Genomic DNA, 19719 nt, shown 5'->3' with positions numbered 1-19719 from the left:
AAATCCTAAGGCACCGCTGGGTCGGGACTGGGGCCCGGAGAGAGGAGGGATATCCCAGCCTGGGCCGCGAAGGGACCGGGCGGCGGAAGGAGAGGGGTGGGGCTTTGTTTGAAATGGCCCGAGGGGGCGGGGCTAACTCTCCGCCGCAGCCTACGGCCTGTCCCAACCTTAGGCCGGCTGCGGCCTCTGCGCGTACGGGACCGGCTTTCCTACCTGCTCTTCTCGGTGTCTTGGGTCTGTCAGCCCCGCTGCCGGCCTCTCGAGGTCTCTGTCGGCCTGCTTCTTTACTTTTCGTGGTTTGTGTCCGCGTCCGCAGTCCCTTTCCTGTCTCCCCAGCGTTGGTCATTCTCCCAGGCTTCAGTGTCCGAGACGTGAGGGCTTGACCCCGCGCCCAGACCTACCCCAAGAGAGATGGAGGAGCCGGGGTCCCGCGCAGGTGAGTGGGGCTGGGAGACTGGAGAGCCCCCCAAAACGTGGGGCGCTGTGACTCTGGGGACAGGTTTGGCAGCACTTTCTGGGCTTAGGGAATCCAGTCTGCGGGGAATATTGGGTCAGACACACCCCAGTTGGCTAGGGTCTCAGACAGAGCCAGAAAGTATTTTTGGCTAGGTCTGTTTTTGTTTTCCTTCGACAGAAGCCAAACTTATTTAGAGATGAAAGGGATCTGAGACTGGGAAAACCCTTCTTACTACAGGGGGTCTGTGGGCAGCAGAGAGCCCTGAGCTGAAACTTAGGAGACTTGGGCCTTGGTCCGGGTTTTGTTACTGACTCATTGAGTGGCCTTAGAGGAGTTTATTCCCCTCTGTGGGCCTGAGTTTTCCCACGTGTACCATGAGAAGGGTTTGGACCACAGGATCTTCAAAGGCCTGACATATGATGGGTGCTCCTTAAGTAATAATAGTTAGGGGTGAATAAAGAAAGGCCTCCTTCTGGGGTTCACTGGAGGCTGCTTGGCGCTCTGGATTAATTGGAGTCTGCGGAGTTACACTTGAGAAAGCTTGAGAAATAGGTGATATTATCTCCATTACAAGTGAGGAAACTGAGGTTCAGAGGTGAATTTGACTTGCTAGTGTCAAAGCCAAGTCAGTCTTCAAAGTCCATGCTACACTATACTTTGTTCCAGTGAGAGAGCAGGGAGGGCTTGATTGAAAGGTGATTATATGGATGGCAGTTAATCACGTTGAGTCCTCTGCTAAAATGAACAACTCCAGAGCAGAACTGTATCTGATTCTTCTCTATCCCTAGCTCCCGGCTTATGGTTTGTGCAAAACAGTTTGGGTATCAATGCCAGAGTCACCACCTGTGTTACCACTGTCATCAACATGATCAGCATAATTAATGAAAAGTAATGATAGGGACTCTAATTGTTATAGTGATAGCAAAGCCATAAGTGAAATTGTGAAGACATCTGAATTTATAATACTTTTACTTACATAGTGCTTTAAAGTTTATAAAACATTTTTGAGTGGTTCTTCATTCAGTCATCTTAGGTAGGTATTATTGTCATCCACATTTTATAAGCAAGGAATCCAAGACCTAGAGAGATTAACTGACTAGCACAAGGTCACGCAGTAAGAACTTGTGCTTCTCCTTACGTGCTCTCTTCACTTCCTCTCCTTTTCTTTTTTCCTAGTCCTCCCTGCCCATTCCCATGCTTATTCTGTGTTTCATTCTTCTTACCACCCAGAGACATCCTGTTTTGGTGCTAACCAATAATCATGTGTTGGCTGATGATTAATAGTATTGATATTAACTTATATATCTTATAAGAGTTTAAAATATGACCTCTCCCAGAGGTGCAGAGGGATTCAAATACTTTTAAGAAGGGGAGTTGTAATTGTGGTTGTCGTTATCATCATCATCATCATCCACAGGTGTCAAGGAGTAAAACTAGAATATGTAGTGATTGACAGTCTAAAAATAGTAACTGTCCTATATTGAGCTCATACTGTGTCATGGGCCCTGTAACAGACAATTAAACTTTTTAACTTAATTCTTTCACTCATTCTACTGAATCTTATAAATGAGGATCCAGAAGCATAGAGAAGTTAAATAACATGCCCAAGTTCATGCAGTCCTGGCCTGGTCCACACCTTATGTTCTAAACCATTACACTAGCTTGGCCCAGGGGCAGATCTTTACTTAGAAGAAAGCCTGACCCTCTGGCAGGAGAGCCTGAATTGGGGAGAGAGGTGTGCTCACGTATGGTGTAAGGAAGACAACTGAGAGCCCAGAATTGGAATGAGGGGAGGCTTTTCTTCCGGACTCAGGAGGCCACCTCCCCACTCCCTCAGATAGTGAGCTGTGATTCTTCTCGCTTTAGGTTAGGAACTAGTGAAATGAATTATTCATATGCTAAATGAATTCATATGCTAAATAAATCATTCATATGCTGTCAATGACAAAGCTTGTCTTGATTGACACTATGAGGCTGTAGCCCAAAGCAGTGCAACTTTCCCCTTCAGTTCATTGCCCCGAAGGCTACCTGAGAGAGAGGTCTTAAATGCATACTTGATCTTGACATTCCTCTGCCAAACACTGTTGAGTGGCTCCCTACCTGTGGGAATAAACACCTTAATAAGGTATCAAAGCCTCCCAGGATTTGCACTCACCTGACCCCTTCAGTCCTACCTTTGCTCACAGCTTTTGCACTCCACTGTAGTCTCCTGGATTACTGCAAGTCCCCACAGCTCACTGTGTTTTCTGTGACCTTTAGGCTTTTCACATCCACTCCCTCTGCCCTTCTCCTTTTCACCCTTCAGTTGGCTATAACCCACTGTTCATCCTTTAAGATCCAGCTCACCCATTCATTCAATCATTCAATGAATATTTGTCAAGTGCCTGTGAATTACCAGACAAGGTTCTAGGTGTAGAGGCATATCAGGGAATAAAACAGACATATCCCTGCCCTTCATGGAATTTCTATTCTGTGGGGTATATTAAATAAGTATAATATACGGGTGATGGTAAGTGGCATGGAGAATAGAGCAGGAAAATGGGATAGAGAGGGGCAAGGGAGTTGTCAGGGAAGACCTCACTGATTGGATGATGTTTGAATAGAGCTAAAGGTGAGGGAGTGAGGTCTGCCCATCTGAATGTTCCCGGCCCAGAGTATAAGGATGTGAGACAGGAGATCCCATGGCTTATTACCCCTCCAAAACTCCACCGCTGCTGCCTTCATCTAGACAGTTGCCCTTTTCTGTTTTCCTGCATGCTCTCATGTTGACCTCTAAAGTAGCACTTACTACATGATATTGTAATTGTCTATGTATATGTCTGTTTCGCTCACCTGGATGTGGGTTTCTTGAGGGCAGGGACCTCCGATTCCTTTCTGTCTCCTCAGCACCTACCTTATGGTCTAACTTTCTGAGTGGGCACTCAGAAATATTTATTAAATAAATGAGTAAGGCCTTATGGGCCTCATTTTTACAGCCTGATTATTTTTACAAGTGATTTGGAAGACAGAGCTTGGATGACAGGTGGTGAGAGAAAATATAATAATTCTAAGCTTGGTTCTGTCTGTCTGACTGGATTCCCTTTTTGGGCCTCTGAGAAGTTGAACACCTGATTTTCTTTGAGAAATGTACCTAGAGATGTCCATTTTCAGCATTATGGCAGGCTAGCTAACCTGTAAAATGGTGGATAAATATAACAAAGTCTTTTATAGCTGAATTTGCAAGAAAGTAAGAGAAATCCCCAGGCCTAAAAACCAAGAGTAAACTGAAAACTGGAGAAGTTAGCCCCTTTACCTGACCTCAGCTGCCCTAGATGTTTGCATCTCCCACTTACCTAGAAGCTTGGGCTTTAATATACCTGCTGTTACAGTGAATGAAACTCTGGGCCCACCGGGGTTTGACTCTGGTTGGAAGTGAGATCCCCGCATGAAGCTAGATGCCTTGAAAATCTGTATCCTCTGATCAAATGGAGAAGGAAAAAGAAATCTTACTACTGACAGAGATGACAAAGAAGATTGCCTCTTCTAGGCTCCAATAGAAGGGGAAAGTTTGCCTAGAGAATTCTTTTTTTTTTTAATAAATAAATAAATTTATTTAAAAAAAGCAAGGGCTTCCCTGGTGGCGCAGTGGTTGAGAGTCCACCTGCCGATGCAGGGGACACGAGTTCGTGCCCCGGTCCGGGAAGATCCCACATGCCGCGGAGCGGCTGGGCCCGTGAGCCATGGCCGCTGAGCCTGCGTGTCCGGAGCCTGTGCTCCACAACAGTGAGAGGCCCGCGTACCGCAAAAAAAAAAAAAAAAAAAAAAACAGGACAAAGATTCCCATATAACTTTCATACAGACTTATCAATTTGTAACATTTTACCCCATTTGCTGTATCATTTCCTCCATGTCTCTGTCTCTGTCCTTGTCTCTTCATGCATACATACATACATACGTACATACATACATGCACACATACATAAGTGTGTGTGTCTAATATTTCTTCAGAATCACTTGAGACCAAATTGCACACATCATCCGCATCTACCTGCCTGGAGAATTCTTAACCACAGCCATTCCCTCATATGGATTTGGGTTTATGTTTATATTACCTGAATGGCCTAAAAACTCCACGCCAAGAAATTGACATTAGAAACCATCCGGACTGGTAATACCTCTGAATGCTCGGCAGAAGCACATACAGAATCTCTCTGGAGAGACACTTGACACAGGCTGCATAGGATTCCCACAGAGTCTGGAGGATAGACCTGTTAAATGAGAGTGCCTATTTTATGCTTTGTACTATTGAGATCATGATGTTACTTTTGTATAAAAAAATAAACATTTGAATACATCTTTGCCTCCCAGTGATCTCCAGAAATGGAATGATAGAGCAGAACTTGTATACAAGCCAGCATTTGAATGTGGACACACGTTTATCTGCCTCCTATCCTTGCAGAGGTCATGGAAGAAATGACATCGTGCTCCTTCAACAGCCCTCTGTTCCAGCAGGAGGACGAGAGAGGGGTCACCTACCGGATCCCAGCCTTGCTCTATGTGCCCCCTACCCACACTTTCCTGGCCTTTGCAGAGAAGCGCTCCTCGAGCAGGGATGAGGATGCTCTCCACCTGGTGCTGAGGCGAGGGTTGAGGACTGGGCACTCAGTACAGGTGACTCCTTATCCCAGATCTGAGCCTGGGCCTCAGTTTCTACACTGCTCTGCGTATGTCAGTGTCTGTGTCTTTTCCCATCAATGCAAGAAAAGCCTTGTGTCAGAGCTGAGGAGGAAAAAAAGCAGTAACAGCAATGCTTTCAGTTACTGAGTACTTACTGTGTGCCAGGGGCACACTGAATCTCACAGCCATTCTGTGATGTAGGAACTATTGTCAGTCACATTTTACAGATGAGGAAACTGAGGCTCAGAGAGGTTGCTATTTGCTCAAGGTCACACAGCTATAATAAAGCAGTAAAAGCAGGCTTCCAACTCAGTCTCTGACTAGAGGCCTCCATAGTTTGTTCAGTTTGGCCAACATGTGATGTGCTTTTCATTCACATTCTCCTTTATCCTCGTAAGTCATCGAAAGAAGTAAGCATTGTTAATCCAGTTTTGCTGATGAGGGATCCTGGTGCTCCAACAGGTAGGTGGCTCGTTCACGCCCACAGCTACCAGGAGATGCGGGGTAGGATGACAACACCCATACTCCCGCTTCTCTTCCCCTTCCTGCTCTTCCTCTCCCCTGTGCTTTATGTGAGGTAAATATTATGAGGCCCGTTTTACAACAGGAAACTGGAGCTCGGAAGTAAAGTGACTTGCCTTAGGCACACACCTAATAAGAGGCAGAAATGGGTTTGGTGCCCTTGTCACTAAGTAGCACATGTTTACTGTGTTTTTATGGGGGAGAGAATGGTTGCTGCTCTTGGGCCTATGAACTACAGGGTTACTTCAGATCCCATTTTTCTCATTGTTGCCTTTTATCTCTCAGAGATTGCTGAAGTGAGGATGAGGTGAGACAATGGGTTTGAGAGTTACACACATACATACATTTTTTATAAGAGGTACTTTAATCCCTCTAACCTGCTCTGCTTTTCTACTCACAGAAACCTCACCATTAAAACTTCATGTCCATAGGGATGCCTTGTTTTGCTGTTACAGTGCAAATGCTGTTCTGCTGATGGTGGCCCTTGCCAGCAACCCCTGTCTTTGCTTTTGATGACTTACTCACATTTCCCTGTAGGGAAGTTTTTTACTTCAGGGAATTTCCATTCCCTGCTCTTACACCTTGTCACAAGTCTTTCTTATGGCTTCCCAGGGTCAAACCTCTGCTTATATCCCAGGTGTCCTGTAGCCCAACTTGGAGTTCTAGCTCTTTTGTTTCCTCCAGGACAGGCAATGCCTGTGGTTATGTTGCTCTGCTTTCTGTCACAGACATTTGGGTGGTTAAGCGTTTTTTATCAGACCGTACCTGTTACATAACCTCACTGCCCAGTAGTCACACACATTCACAAATGTGTCCACTTTAACTCATTCTCTCTTCTCTTTATTTTATTCACATTAATTCTCTCATTTACTTAATTGTAGTATCTTAAAGTTAGAAGAATTATCAGCCCAACCTCTTTCCCAATATAGAAATCTTCTGTATTCCATTGGTAGCTACTAATAGCTTAATGGTTAAGAGCCTGGCTTTGGAGTCAGGCAAGACCTATCATTTATTGGCTGTGAACTTGAATACCTGACTCTTCTCTGTTTCATTGTCTGCAAAATATAATTAATAATAGTAGGAACTCAACATTAGTCATCTTCTATTAAGGGTCTACTTACACAACTCCTCAAATTAGGAACTTAATCCTGTAGCAACTGTTTTTGAATGAGACGATCTGTACTTCTCTATAATTACCCATTGGTCTTGTCCTACCTTCTGTACATTGTTTAGGTAAAGTCCCTTTTCTGGAGAACTGCTCTTTGATGTATCTGAAAACGGTATTCACACCCTCTGAGTCTTCTACTTTTTGGGTTCAACAGCTTCAGTTCTTTTAGCAGCTGCTTAGACCATAGTCTTGATTTGGTTTCTGGTCCCTTGAAAACTGTGATTACTGTCCTTGGGACCTGGTGTGGGATGTCACTGTCTTTTTTCAAAATATGGTACTCAGAATTGAACTTAGGACCCTAGGGGTAGACTGACCAGCTCAGCAGTGAGGTGGCTATCCCACCTTGTATCCTTTTTTTTTTTTTTTTGCGGTATGCGGGCCTCTCACTGTTGTGGCCTTTCGTTGCGGAGAACAGGCTCCGGATGCACAGGCTCAGCGGCCATGGCTCACGGGCCCAGCCGCTTCGCAGCATGTGGTATCTTCCCGGACTGGGGCGCGAACCCGTGTCCCCTGCATCAGCAGGCGGACTCTCAACCACTGCGCCACCAGGGAAGCTCCACCACCTTGTATCCTTTTAATATAGCCTAAGGTAAAGTGACATTTACTTTTTTTTTTCTTAAATTTATTTACGTATTTATTTATTTTTGGCTGCATTGGGTCTTCATTGCTGTGCGCCAGCTTTCTCTAGTTGTGGTGAGCGGGGGAGCTAGTCTTCGTTGCGGTTCGCGGGCTTCTCATTGTGGTGGTTTCTCTTGTTGCAGAGCATGGGCTCTAGGCACATGGGCTTCAGTAGTTGTGGCTCATTGGCTCTAGAGCGCAGGCTCATTAGTTGTGACGCACGGGCTTAGCTGCTCCGTGGCATGTGGGATCTTCCTGGACCAGGGCTCAAACCCATGTCCCCTGCATTGGCAGGCGGATTCTTAACCACTGACCCACCAGGGAAGTCCGACATTTACTTTTTTGGTAGCTGCATAAACGTTAAGTAGATGGTCACCTAAAACCTCCAAGACTTTTTCACATTTTTTGTTCTTTTTAAAACAATTTTAATTGTGGTAAAATACACCTAATGTAAAACTTTCCATCTTAACCATTTTAAGTGTACATTGCAGTATTGTTAACTGTATTACATCGTTATGCAACAGGTCTCTAGAACTTATTCATCAGTGCATGACTGTAACTTTATACTCATTGAACAACTCATTTCCCCTACCTCAAGCCCCTAGAAATTACTATTGTACTTTGTTTCTATGAATTTGATTACATTAGATACTTCATGTAAGTGGAATCATGCAATATTTTGTCTTTTTCTGATTGGCTTATTTACTTAGTATAACATCCTCAAGGTTCATCCATGTCATAGCATTATGTCAGGATTTCCTTCTTATTGTATGTTAATCTGTTATTTCATTTATCCATTTCGTTTATCCATTCATTCCTTTATCCATTTTGTTTATCCATTCATCGGCTGATGGATGCTTAAGTTGCTCCCACCTTTTGGCTATTGTGAACATGGGTGTGCAAATGTCTCTTCAAGACTGTTCTTTGAATTCTTTTGGATATAGACCTAGAAGTTGAATTGCTGGATAATGTGGTAATTCTATTGATATTTAAAATTTTTGAGGAACCTCCATACTGTTTTCCACAGTGACTGCACCATTTTGTATTCCTCCACATCCTCACCAACACTTACTTCGTTTTGTGGGGAGGTTTTGATAGTAGCCATCCTAATGGATATGAACTGATTTCATTATGATTTTGATTTGCATTCCTCTAATTATTAGCAGTGTTCAGTATCTTTTCATATGCTTGTTGGCCATTACATTTGTTGTTCTTTAATCACATTTCTCCATCTAAATTTTTAAGCCCAAGACTTGTTTTATCTCTGTCAAGCCTCAGCTTGTTTGTGTGCTATTGCTTCCACCTGGTTGAGATCATTTGGCTTCTGACGCTTTCATGTTTTGTTCACATTTTTTTCCAGCTTCATGTCAACTTTATATTAGACATATCTGGCCCATTTCATTTTCTCCTCTCAGCTAGTAAGGATGGCTGAGCTTCTGACTTCGCAATGACTAGACTGCCCAATAATTTTTTTTTTCTTCCTGTTCTTAAAGGGAGTATCTGTGTGAATGGATTTCTTATATCTTCCTGGATCCTGCTCAAGGTTGTTGATCGGAGCAATCTTAACCATCCAAATGAGTTTGCAGCTGTTACTTCTCATCAGATCACATATTCAGTGCTATCCATGAAGTGTTGGTTTCCCCACAGGGTGCTAAGGACACAGGGGTACTATCCCCAGGGTGACAATAGAAAATTAAATCTGCTCCCCAGACCCGCTTATTGGCACTTGGAAGGGAGAGGAGGCACGTACTGGAGGAACGTGGAGAAGAGCCTCCATACATTGTTTATAGAGTATTGTTTCCATCTGAGAGCACTTCTGTGATCCTTCTTCCTTGCATCCCTTCTTCCTTCCTCCCACTTTCCTCCATTCCTCTCTCCCTCTGTCATCTTTCTTCCTTTCTCTTTCCCTTCCTTTTTTCTTCAACATTTATTGAGCACCTACCAAGTACCAGGCATTAAGTCAGGGGATGTTGTGAAGGGAGGGGCATACAAAAGTTGATAGACTCTGACCCCTCTTTGGGAAGAATTTGCACAACCAAATTGTAGAGAGAAAACAAAGCTGTGCACAGAGGTAACTGTCCAAAACTCCCACCCAGAATCCACAAAGTGTCACAAGGCAGGTTTATGCAGAGTGAGGTGTTTCCTTAGGAGTTCAAATGCAGCTGGGATCAGAGAAGCTGTCGTGCAGGGCATGGCATCTAAGCTGATACTTGAAGTGGGTGTGTTAAAGATGAGCAGAATAGAAGGTGATTTCTCCCTGGATTTCCCATATCCAGACACGGTCTTTTCCTTCTCTGACATCCACAGTGCTTTCTTTATCTCCTCTCTCTGGTGATGTCTTCGAGGCTCTGGAGTCAGCCCTGTGGGTGCCTTTTCTCTCCCTCTCAAGGCAGGCCTGGCTGCCCCTTCCTGCTGGTGGCCTTCTGAGTTTTGATTACCCAAGAGTCACAAGGAACTGAGGTCCCTGCCTCCATTGGTTTAAAATGCAGTCAGGGGGCTTCCCTGGTGGCGCAGTGGTTGAGAATCTGCCTGCTAATGCAGGGGACACGGGTTCGAGCCCTGGACTGGGAGGATCCCACATGCCGCGGAGCAACTAGGCCCGTGAGCCACAACTACTGAGCCTGCGCGTCTGGAGCGTATGCTCCGCAACGAGAGGCCGCGATAGTGAGAGGCCCGCGCACCGCGATGAAGAGTGGCCCCCGCTTGCCATAACTAGAGAAAGCCCTTGCACAGAAACGAAGACCCAACACAGCAAAAATAAATAAATAAAATGCAGTCAGATCAGACAGAAATGTGGACTTCTCATGCATATAGTTTCCAGAGAGGAAGAAAACCATTTGAGAGGACTTAGGAAGCAATCTTTGATCAGGTAGCCAATATGGGAGAGCTTGGTGGAGGAAGGTGGGCTTCTGCCCAATAATTAAGTTGACTTTGGCACATGATGTTTGAAGTGTTTACAGTGTACAAGGCACTCTGGTATAGAATGGGCTGCCCCAGAGATAGTGAGTTCCCTGTCCCTAGACCAGTTCAAGGAGAGACTGAATGGCCTTTATCCACAAGACTTAGAGGAGAATCTTCTGTAGGATGTGAGTTAGCACAAGGTCCTTATAACTCTGAGATTCTATGATCTGAGCATTGCTTAATAATAGGCTTTCCTCATTCATGCAGGAGTTAATTTTTTAAAATCTTATTTTTTGTTTTGGGTAGTTAACACTTTCATATTGCTGAAGAATAAAAAACATTGTAAAAAGGTGTATACATCCCATTCCCAGTCCTCTGCCTCTTATAGGCAGTCACTATTGTTTCTTACGTAGCCTTCTAGTGCTTCTTCATACAGAAACGAAGTACAAGTATATAGTCTTTTTTTAAAAAATTTTAAAAAAATTTATTTTTGGCTGCATTGGGTCTTGGTTGCTGCGTGCGGGCTTTCTCTAGTTGCAGCAAGCGGGGGCTACTCTTCGTTGCGGTGCGCAGGCTTATCGTTTCAGTGGCTTCTTGTTGTAGAGCACAGGCTTTAGGTGCATGAGCTTCAGTAGTTGTGGCATGCGGGCTCAGTAGTTGTGGCTCACAGGCTCTAGAGTGCAGGCTCAGTAGTTGTGGCACACGGGCTTAGTTGCTCCACGACATGTGGTATCTTCCTGGCCCAGGGCTCAAACCCTTGTCCCCTGTGTTAGCAGGCGGATTCTTTTTTTAACCCCTTTCCAGACAGGATATGAGGCAACTGATTATAACACTGTACTTTCTGTGTTAATTAATTTATAACATTAGACTAAAGATGGAGTAACTTTAATATATTCTAAACATTACATCTTGAGAAGCCTTCACAGTGTCTTTTATGTTAAAGGTGGACAATATATGTTTTTTATATAAATAAATGAATGAAGTCAAACAACATGACCAATCTCAGTGAACTCTGTAACTCCACAGTTATGTTATGTAACTATTAGAGTTATTACATTGTGGTGGCAGGCAGATTCTTAACCGTTGCACCACCAGAGAAGTCTAAGTATATAGTCTTAATACTACCTTAAAAATGTTTTTCATGTAAAGTGATAACAGATACAGAAAACATAAAACATAATTGTCAAATGCACAACACATAAATGTCAGCTCTGTGAATTGACAAAGTCAACACTTGTGGACTCACACTCAGCTCAAGAAATAGAATATTGCCAGCACCTTAGAAGCTTCTCATTCCCCCTCTCTTCTTCCCCAAAGGTAATTACTAGCCTGATTTATAGCTCTAGAGTTTTGCTTGGTTTTAATCTATGGACTCTTTATGTTTGGCTTCTTTTGTTCAGTATTCTTGAGGTTTATCCAGATTGTTGTATACAGCTTTATTTGTTCATTTTCATTGTTACATAATTTTCCATTGTATGACTATACACAATGAATTGATCCGTTCTGCTGTTGTTGCCAATTCAGGTTAGTGATTATGTGTATAGACACTGCAGCTCTGAATATTCTGCACGTGTTTTTCAGTACTATGTGCATGCTTTTTGCTGGGTTGATATCTAGAAATGGTGTTACTGGATTATAGGGTATGTTTATATTCTACTTTAGTAGGTAATGCCAGCCAGTTTTCTAGAGTGGTGGTTGTGAGGGCTGGTCTACTCCAGTTTCACCTGCACTTCTGGGACTTAGCCCTTTAAGGGTCCAACTCAAAGCCTGGTGGGTTTACCAGGGCCTCTAATTTTTGTCCTACTAGCCCTGTAGGGCTGTCAGATGAGTCGCTTGGCTTCTCAGCTTTTCAGTTACCTCTTTGAGAATTAGTAGAGATACCTGAGGGGAAAAGGTACTCAAAATACCACATCAGCCGCTCTGAATGAACTTTCAGTTCTTGGCCTATAATTCTTCATGGCCTTGTGTGCCCTCTGGTGCTTTCAAATGATGTTTTTGTCTTAATTTTTTTTCATCTATCCTAGTTCTCAGTAGAAAGTTTGGTTCAAATTACCTGGTTTGTTGTAATTGGAAGTCCTTTTCCTTCACATTTTCATTTTTTCTTCTCTTTCTGTTGAGTTGTCTGATCTTGCTCTTTGCCCAGTTCTGTTGGGGTTTTTGGAAATTTTCTTACCAATTTCTAATATTGTTTTAAAAATACATTAAGGAAATTAGGTCTTTGTGGTATGTCTGATTAGGCATTATTTCATTTTATCCTTACATCCCCTCTGTGAGCATGTTATTACATCCTCCATTTAATTGATGAGGAAATGGAGGTGAAGTGAGATTGAGTAACTTGCCCAAGATCACGTGATGAATGGTGAAGGTGGGGTTTGAACTAGGTGTCTCTGACTCCATGCTTGAGTTTTTAATGACGTTGTTATGAATTGCCTCCTGGGGTAGTAGAGGAAGGAAAAAAAATCTTTGTCTTAAATTTCCCTTTATTTGCCTAAAACTCCTATGTGTTGGCCTTTCTTTTTCTTTCTTTATTTTTTGGGGGGGGGAGGTGTCCTTTCTTTTTAAAAATATTTATTTTGCTCCTATCATGTGCTAGGCACTGGCAATACAAAATCAGAATAATTTGGTTTTTACCTTCAAAGGACTCATAATCTAGGAAGGGAGCCAGGCACATAAAAAATTACAGACATACCTCATTTTATTGCACTTCGCTTTACAGTGCTTCACAGATAATGCATTTTTCACAAACTGAAGGTTTGTGGCAACTTTGCATCAAGCAGGTCGGCACCATTTTTCCAACAGCGTTTGCTCACTTTGAGTCTCTGTGTCACATATTGGTAATTCTTGCGGTATTTCAAACCCTCCACCAGCAGAAAGATTGTAACTTGCTGAATGGCGGTTAGCATTTTTTTAGCAATAAAGTATTTTTAAATTAAGGTATGTACATTGTTTATTTTTTTTGACATAATGCTATTACACACTTAATAGACTACAGCCTAGTGTAAATATAAATTTACCAAAAAATTCCGTGTGACTCACTTTATGGCGACATTCGCTTTATTGCGGTGATCTGGAACCGATTGTCTTTGGTAAGGGTGGGGAGGGAACCTCATGCAAGGCTTCATAAAGGAGGTGACTTTGAGTTGAGTTTTGGATGATGAATTGGGCATGTAGACAAAGTGCAGAAGAGTGTTCCAGACAGAGGGGACAGCACGTACAATACCTAGCATTGCCTCTTTGCAGCTGATAAGTTATCCCATAATATTTGAGAATTCAGTGAACACTTGGGCCTTCGTGATTTTATAGATTTCAGTACCATTTATTTCTTATCTCTGAGAAGTATTCATGCTTTTTTATTTATTTATTTATTTATTTATTTATTTATTTATTTATTTATTTCTGGCTGCATCGGGTCTTAGTTGAGGCACGCAGGATCTTTTGTTGCGGGATCTTTCCATGCAGCATCTTTTGTTGTGGCGCACGGGCTCAGTTGCCCCGCGGCATGTGGGGTCTTAGTTCCCCGACCAGGGATTGAACCCGCATCTCCTGCATTGGAAGGCGGATTCTTAACCACTGGACCGTCAGAGAAGTCCCCAGTATTAATGCTTTTAATGAGCCTCATGTCTTCCTATTAGTCTTTCACTCCTGCTCTTTCTCCCTTCCCTTGTCTAGTGGGAACCCCTGAAGCCACTGATGGAAGCCACATTACCTGGGCATCGGACCATGAACCCCTGTCCTGTGTGGGAGCAGAAGAGTGGCCGTGTGTACCTATTCTTCATCTGTGTGCGGGGCCATGTCACTGAGCGTCGACAGATTGTGTCAGGCAGGAATGCTGCCCGCCTCTGCTTCATCTGCAGTCAGGATGCTGGCTATTCATGGAGCGAGGTGAGGGACCTGACCGAGGAGGTCATTGGCCCAGAGGTGGAGCACTGGGCCACGTTTGCTGTGGGCCCAGGTCATGGCATCCAGCTGCAGTCAGGGAGGCTGATCATCCCTGCATACGCCTACTACATCCCTTACCGGTTCTTTTGCTTTCGGCTACCATATAAAGCCAGGCCTCATTCCCTGATGATCTATAGTGATGACCTAGGAGCCACATGGCACCATGGCAGGCTTATTAAGCCCATGGTGACAGTGGAGTGCGAAGTGGCAGAGGTAACTGGGAAGGCTGGCCACGCTGTGCTGTATTGCAGTGCCCGGACACCAAACAGGTGCCGGGCGGAGGCTCTCAGCACCGACCATGGTGAATGCTTTCAGAAACCAGCTCTGAGCCAACAGCTCTGTGAGCCCCCTCATGGCTGCCAAGGCAGTGTGGTGAGTTTCCGGTCCCTGGAGATCGCAAATGGGTGCAAGCACCCTGCTGGCAAAGATGCTCCTACCATTCAGCAGAGCCATCTGCTGGACAGCTCACTGAGGCTAGAGCCAGAAGCTAGAACCCTGTCAGAATCATGGCTCTTGTACTCACACCCAACCAGTAAGAACCGGAGGGTCGACCTAGGCATCTACCTCAACCAGAGCCCGCTGGAGGCTGCCTGCTGGTCCCGTCCCTGGATCTTGCACTGCGGGCCCTGTGGCTACTCTGATTTGGCTGCTCTGGAGGAGGGCTTGTTTGGGTGTTTGTTTGAATGTGGGACCAAGCGGGAGTGTGAGCAGATTGCCTTCCGCCTGTTTACAGACCGAGAGGTCCTGAGCCACGTGCAAGGGGACAGCACCAGCCCTGGTAGGAACTCTGAGCCAACTCAAAACTGATTGGCTTAGGACCCAACTTCCCATCGAAGGACTACCATAGGAGGCAACCACAGCCTGGACAGTGGAGGCCAGGATAACAGAGGTTACTGAAGTCTGCAGAGAATCCAAAAACGTAATATCTTCACTTCTCCAAAGAGCAAAATGAAAATGTTGCCATAGCTACTGCAGTCGAGAGGGCACTGACGTGTGAGTTGAGAGACCATGATGCAGTCCTGGCTTTTCCACTGGCTTGCTTTGGGACCTTGGGCATGTCACCTGTACTCTGTGGGCCTCAGGTCTCCATCTGTAAAATGAGAGGATTGGGTCTGTGGTTTCTCTTCTTCCCATCCCTAGGAAAGGCAGAGCGCCTGCATGCTCCCTGATCAGCACGTCCTGGCTGCATATAGGACTCTTATCTCAAAATGGAAGTCAGAGGACTCAGCTTTTCAAATGACTCGCCACTCATCCAAGTATGAGGTTGCAAGCAGGTGTCATGGCACAAAGGAAGATGTGGGTGGATTGTTATGTTTTTAACAACAAAACACACACATCCTTCTAATCATGCTCAGAGCTCTACAGGCTCACTGTTCTAGAGGAATTGGGCAAAATAGTAGAATCATGAGGTCACTTACCTTCTCCAGCTTTGCAGCTCTACTCAACCTTCCCTTATCCAGAAAGCATTATCTCCTAGGGAGAAAATGAGAAGCTCAATGTCAGTGGTCCTTGATGATGGTACTTATTGTTTCTGATGGCATGACTCCTATGAAGGATCAACTTGAAGTTCATTTATTAGGATGGTTCTTGATGGGAAATGGACATGGGTTAGGACTTTAAAGCATTGGACAAAACTTCCCACAGTCTCTGCCCTCAAGGAGTTCACAGTTTATGGGGCTAGAAGAGGGAGAAAAGTCAAGAAAATAAATGCAGCTGGTAGGGTAGGTTGTAGATGTTGGGCTGTAACTTGGGGTGATGGTAGCTCCTGATGTCATTATCTTAGTTGTATCCTCATTGTGCCTGGAGTCATCTGCCCCAGAGCTTGCCCAGACTGCTGGCTTTCTCAGTTTGTTTTTCTCAGAATGTTGTCCTGGCCCAGCCACTCCTTTACCCATGGAGAAGGTCTTCACCATTAGGAAGGTCTCTGGACTCCCAAAGCTCTGAATCAGGCGTATTTGTTCGGACCTACTGGAATCACTGTTGGGGAAGTAAGGATGCCTCTTTGTCTAATAGATTTGGGGCTGAACTTTGCCCGTGCTGGTTCTCTCAGACGAAAACAGATGGTCGCTCTTACTTTTGACTGTTTCCCCCATGAGCCTGTTACTGCAACAAATATTCTATCATGAGAGATATCTTTTTTTGTCCCTATTTTGGGAGGATAATGCCTTAAACAGGCATCAGGTAAATATATTTCGTGCTGAGTAATGACCGTGGAGAGCAAGTCTTAGTCATGGAACACAGCCTAGGAAGCTGGGGGTTGCAGTCATACCAGTCAGATGGCAGACAGTGCTACAGGATGGAAGTAGAGATTAACTTCACCTACTTTAGTGTATGGCTTAAGCCCAGGGCTTAGAGGGGCTTTTAAAAATCCCCTTAGCCTCTCATACATTTGCTAAAGTTATCTTCCCAATACACAGTTATGATCATGCATTCACTCATTTATACATTTATCTAAATATTTCTGTAATTGAGTGTCTAGGCATAATGTGAGATACTTTCTATTGCCATTCCCTGGTTGAAAATCATTTGTGGCTTCTAATTGCCTACTAAAGGGTGTTTACATTTAGCCTGGCCTGTAGGACCTTCAGGTGTTGGGTGAAATAATGAATACTCATCTGTACTTCTTTATATTGAAGCCACTCTCAGAGAAGGCCTCTGTCAAGTTGGCAAGTGGAGGGGATGGGGCTTTGGGAGTGGGCGGAGTCGGTGATACAGGGAGGAGCTGGGGAGGGGAGAGGACTGAAGGGCAGTCCCCTCCTGACTAGTGGGAACTCCGTGTTCAGCAAAGCTGTCATGGGCACCATACCCCAAATAGACAGGAACAGGGAAGGTGGCTAAGTTCTAAAACCAGAGCTAAAGGATGGAGAAAATGAGAATACGAAGACTTCTTTGGGGCCATCCAAGAAGGGAGTCAAAGAAGGGAGCTCAGTCACACGCCAGTGTGGACCACAGATGTCCAGTTCTCGTAGGAAGTCCATCCATGTCTAAATTGCCCTCCCCTTTCTCCTTCCCCTCTGCTTCATGTTTGCTTCTCTTCGGTGCCTAGCGGTGAAACTCTTAATAGGCGCAGGGCCTATGTGCATATTTCACGAATAGCCACAAAAGAGGATCGGGGACAGGGGTAATCCGGAATGAGGATTAGAGAGAGGAACAGAGGGGTGATGGCAGCTGTGAAGGAAAAGAACAGCAGGTAGGAGTCCTAACACCTTTACGAAGGGAGAGAAAGGGGTGCAGACATGAAGCCCAGGCTGGAGAGATGGTGTAGGTGGTGGCCGCTGTGAAGAAGAAATGACAACAGGCTGCAGCTAGTCCCTGAAATGTGTGGGAAGGGAAAGAGGCCCGCACAGGTTAGGCTGCAGACAAGTTCCGACCCAGCCCTGTAACTTTAAGCTGTCTCTGTGCCAGGTGACCAACAAAAACAGCTGTAGGCGCTCCAACTCTGTTAGTGTCAGTTACCCAAGGTCTTCAGGGCCCTGGGACCTATACCATGATACTGGTCCCCTAACTGAGCCCATTTCAGCCACTGTCAGGTTGGGAGAATGGAAAAGATAGGGCAGGTGATGGCAGCTGTGAAGAAAAGAAAGCAGACTGGAGGTCGCTAATCTAGCGCATGAAGAGAGGACGTGTAGGCTGTGGTCCTTTGACCCCGAGGCCGTCCTGGTTCACTCACTCCTAGGCTCCTAACCTTTACCATGGGCCCTCGTTATTTGGACCTGTTCCTCCTGGTCACCAGTCTCCCCTCAGATATCCACAGGATGTCATGCAGTTGCATCCACAGATAAGAGACCTTGCACCCTGCCTGTTGGATAGCCCAAGGGACCCACAGAGGTCAGCCGGAGGCTGCACAATCCCCTCCCCGAGGCAGTAGGATTCATTACTTCCACTTTGGCCAGATTAGGCTGCTCAGTCTTCTCTAAGCTGTGAAATTTCCCCACGGTGTCATCCGCTGGCTGTGTCATCCTTTCCTGTGCTGCCAGAGCACACGGCCTAAGCCTCTCTTTGGTCCTTATCACGGGCTGCCCTGTGTTATTGTCCGTGTTGCTGCCTAGCCTAGGCCTCTGCTAGGCTGTGAACTCCTCGAGGGCCAAGTTTGTCTGACTGCTTTCTGCATCCTTTTTACCTTGAGTCACAATGACTTATTTATAAATACATGATTTTTCTTTCATATTCTGAATTCCCTGAAAGTAAGGACTGTGTCTGATTCCTCTCTTTGTCCTCTGCACCCGGCACAGGGCCTGGCACAGAATAGACAGCAGTAAAGTTACGCTGAATGGACAAGAAGTCAAAGGCCCTTGGCCTTCTGGAGCTAAGTGAGAGGCCAGGGCAAGTTTCCCCAAGGGAGAAGCATGTTGTGTCCCTCGGTGGCTTGCACTCTCAGCCTGCTGAGCACTTGTCCTAAATGAGTCTTCTCTGTGGGGGCCTGTATCCAGGCCAGTCACGGTACTTCCTGGGAATGAGCTGCTCTCTGGCTTGAGCTTGGTCCTGCCTGGAGGTCCCAGGTTTTAGACCCAAGTCTAAAGCCAAGCCTTGACCTGGGGTTCCCGTTTCACTGGCATGTCCCCTCTGTCCCTGATTGGGTTTTCTGTAACTGTCACTCCTCCAGGGAGATGCTGGGGCTCAGCGTGTTTGAGCGTGCCTTGGTTCTGTGCTACCACGTGCCAGAAATGCTCTCTGTACTGTAAGAACTACCATGACTCTTTGAAACAAGGAAGGTGAATAAAGAGCTTTATTCTGATGGCTACTGTTTCTGATTTTTGTTGCTTTTGTTAAAGAAACTGAGTTGATTATCATCCTAATACTTATATCTAGTTTGTAGCCAGCTTCTTTCAAAAAATGGATTTTGAAGCACTTTCTTGCTTTTCATAAGAACTTTTACTTTCAGAAAATCTTATTAATAATAATCCTTTGCATTTTTACACATTGTCATTTGAACATAGTTACCTACTGAGGGAAGCAGGACAGAGATTAGCATGACTGGTTTGGTTGCATATTACATACTAGCTATTAAGTGGAGGAACTGGGATGCACAGAATCACCCCTGTCTGACACCAGCCCCATGCTGTCACTGCACGTCTTTTTCTATTTTGAAAATAACCTTGAGGTTCTCAAATTGAAGCTGGAGAGTCCACAAATGTTGACCTCAGTGAAGTGGGGTGATAGCTTTAACTTAACTCATGATTTTTACTTGACTGTTTGTTCCACTGAAATGCTCAATGCACTGGCTGAATTTCGACAAATGTTTCCACATAACTCAAGTTCTATCAGTAGGTCAGTCTGCTCCTCTTCAAACAAATTGACTACTGACAAGCTTTCAAATGGGCCTTTCATCATAACACAGTTATATAAAGATGAAAGAATAAATGAAGTTTGGAGAACTGCTTATTTACCTCTTAAAATTGTTTTACAAAAATTATATAATCATTTTTTAAAAATCCAGTGATCTATTTTATTTTTGTGT

General features: G+C 44.8%; 1 protein-coding gene across 7 annotated transcripts; it reads left to right on the top strand.

Annotated features, from left to right (window-relative positions):
* On the top strand, positions 1-18999 carry NEU3 (neuraminidase 3). 7 transcript variants are annotated; one of them, XM_073808457.1, is made up of 4 exons: positions 4969-5107; positions 5512-5575; positions 7219-7392; positions 13992-18999. In XM_073808457.1, exon 4 carries the CDS (start codon positions 14013-14015, stop codon positions 15066-15068), a length of 1056 nt encoding a protein of 351 aa, XP_073664558.1. In that variant the 5' UTR covers positions 4969-5107; positions 5512-5575; positions 7219-7392; positions 13992-14012; the 3' UTR covers positions 15069-18999. The 7 variants fall into 7 exon arrangements, with proteins under 7 accessions (XP_073664556.1, XP_019802146.1, XP_073664560.1 ...); XM_073808455.1 differs by lacking the exons at positions 5512-5575; positions 7219-7392 and adding an exon at positions 1-436 and having other exon boundaries at positions 4805-5107; XM_019946587.3 differs by lacking the exons at positions 5512-5575; positions 7219-7392 and adding an exon at positions 2-436 and having other exon boundaries at positions 4896-5107.
* The last annotated feature ends 720 nt before the right edge of the window (positions 19000-19719 follow it).

This window comes from Tursiops truncatus, chromosome 8, assembly GCF_011762595.2.
Source record: "Tursiops truncatus isolate mTurTru1 chromosome 8, mTurTru1.mat.Y, whole genome shotgun sequence".
Lineage (NCBI taxonomy): Eukaryota > Metazoa > Chordata > Mammalia > Artiodactyla > Delphinidae > Tursiops > Tursiops truncatus.
The sequence above is the reverse complement of the archived record's forward strand: the minus strand, read 5'-3'. Positions and strand labels throughout refer to the sequence as shown.

What these genes read in the sequence shown, in the direction of transcription:
- NEU3 (XM_073808455.1), top strand. Translation starts at nt 4,859, where the DNA reads ATGTGGACACACGTTTATCTGCCTCCTATCCTTGCAGAGGTCATGGAA. An exon ending in GGACTGGGCACTCAGTACAG is followed by an intron (nt 5,108 to 13,991) that starts GTGACTCCTTAT and finishes TCCCTTGTCTAG; the next exon opens with TGGGAACCCCTGAAGCCACT.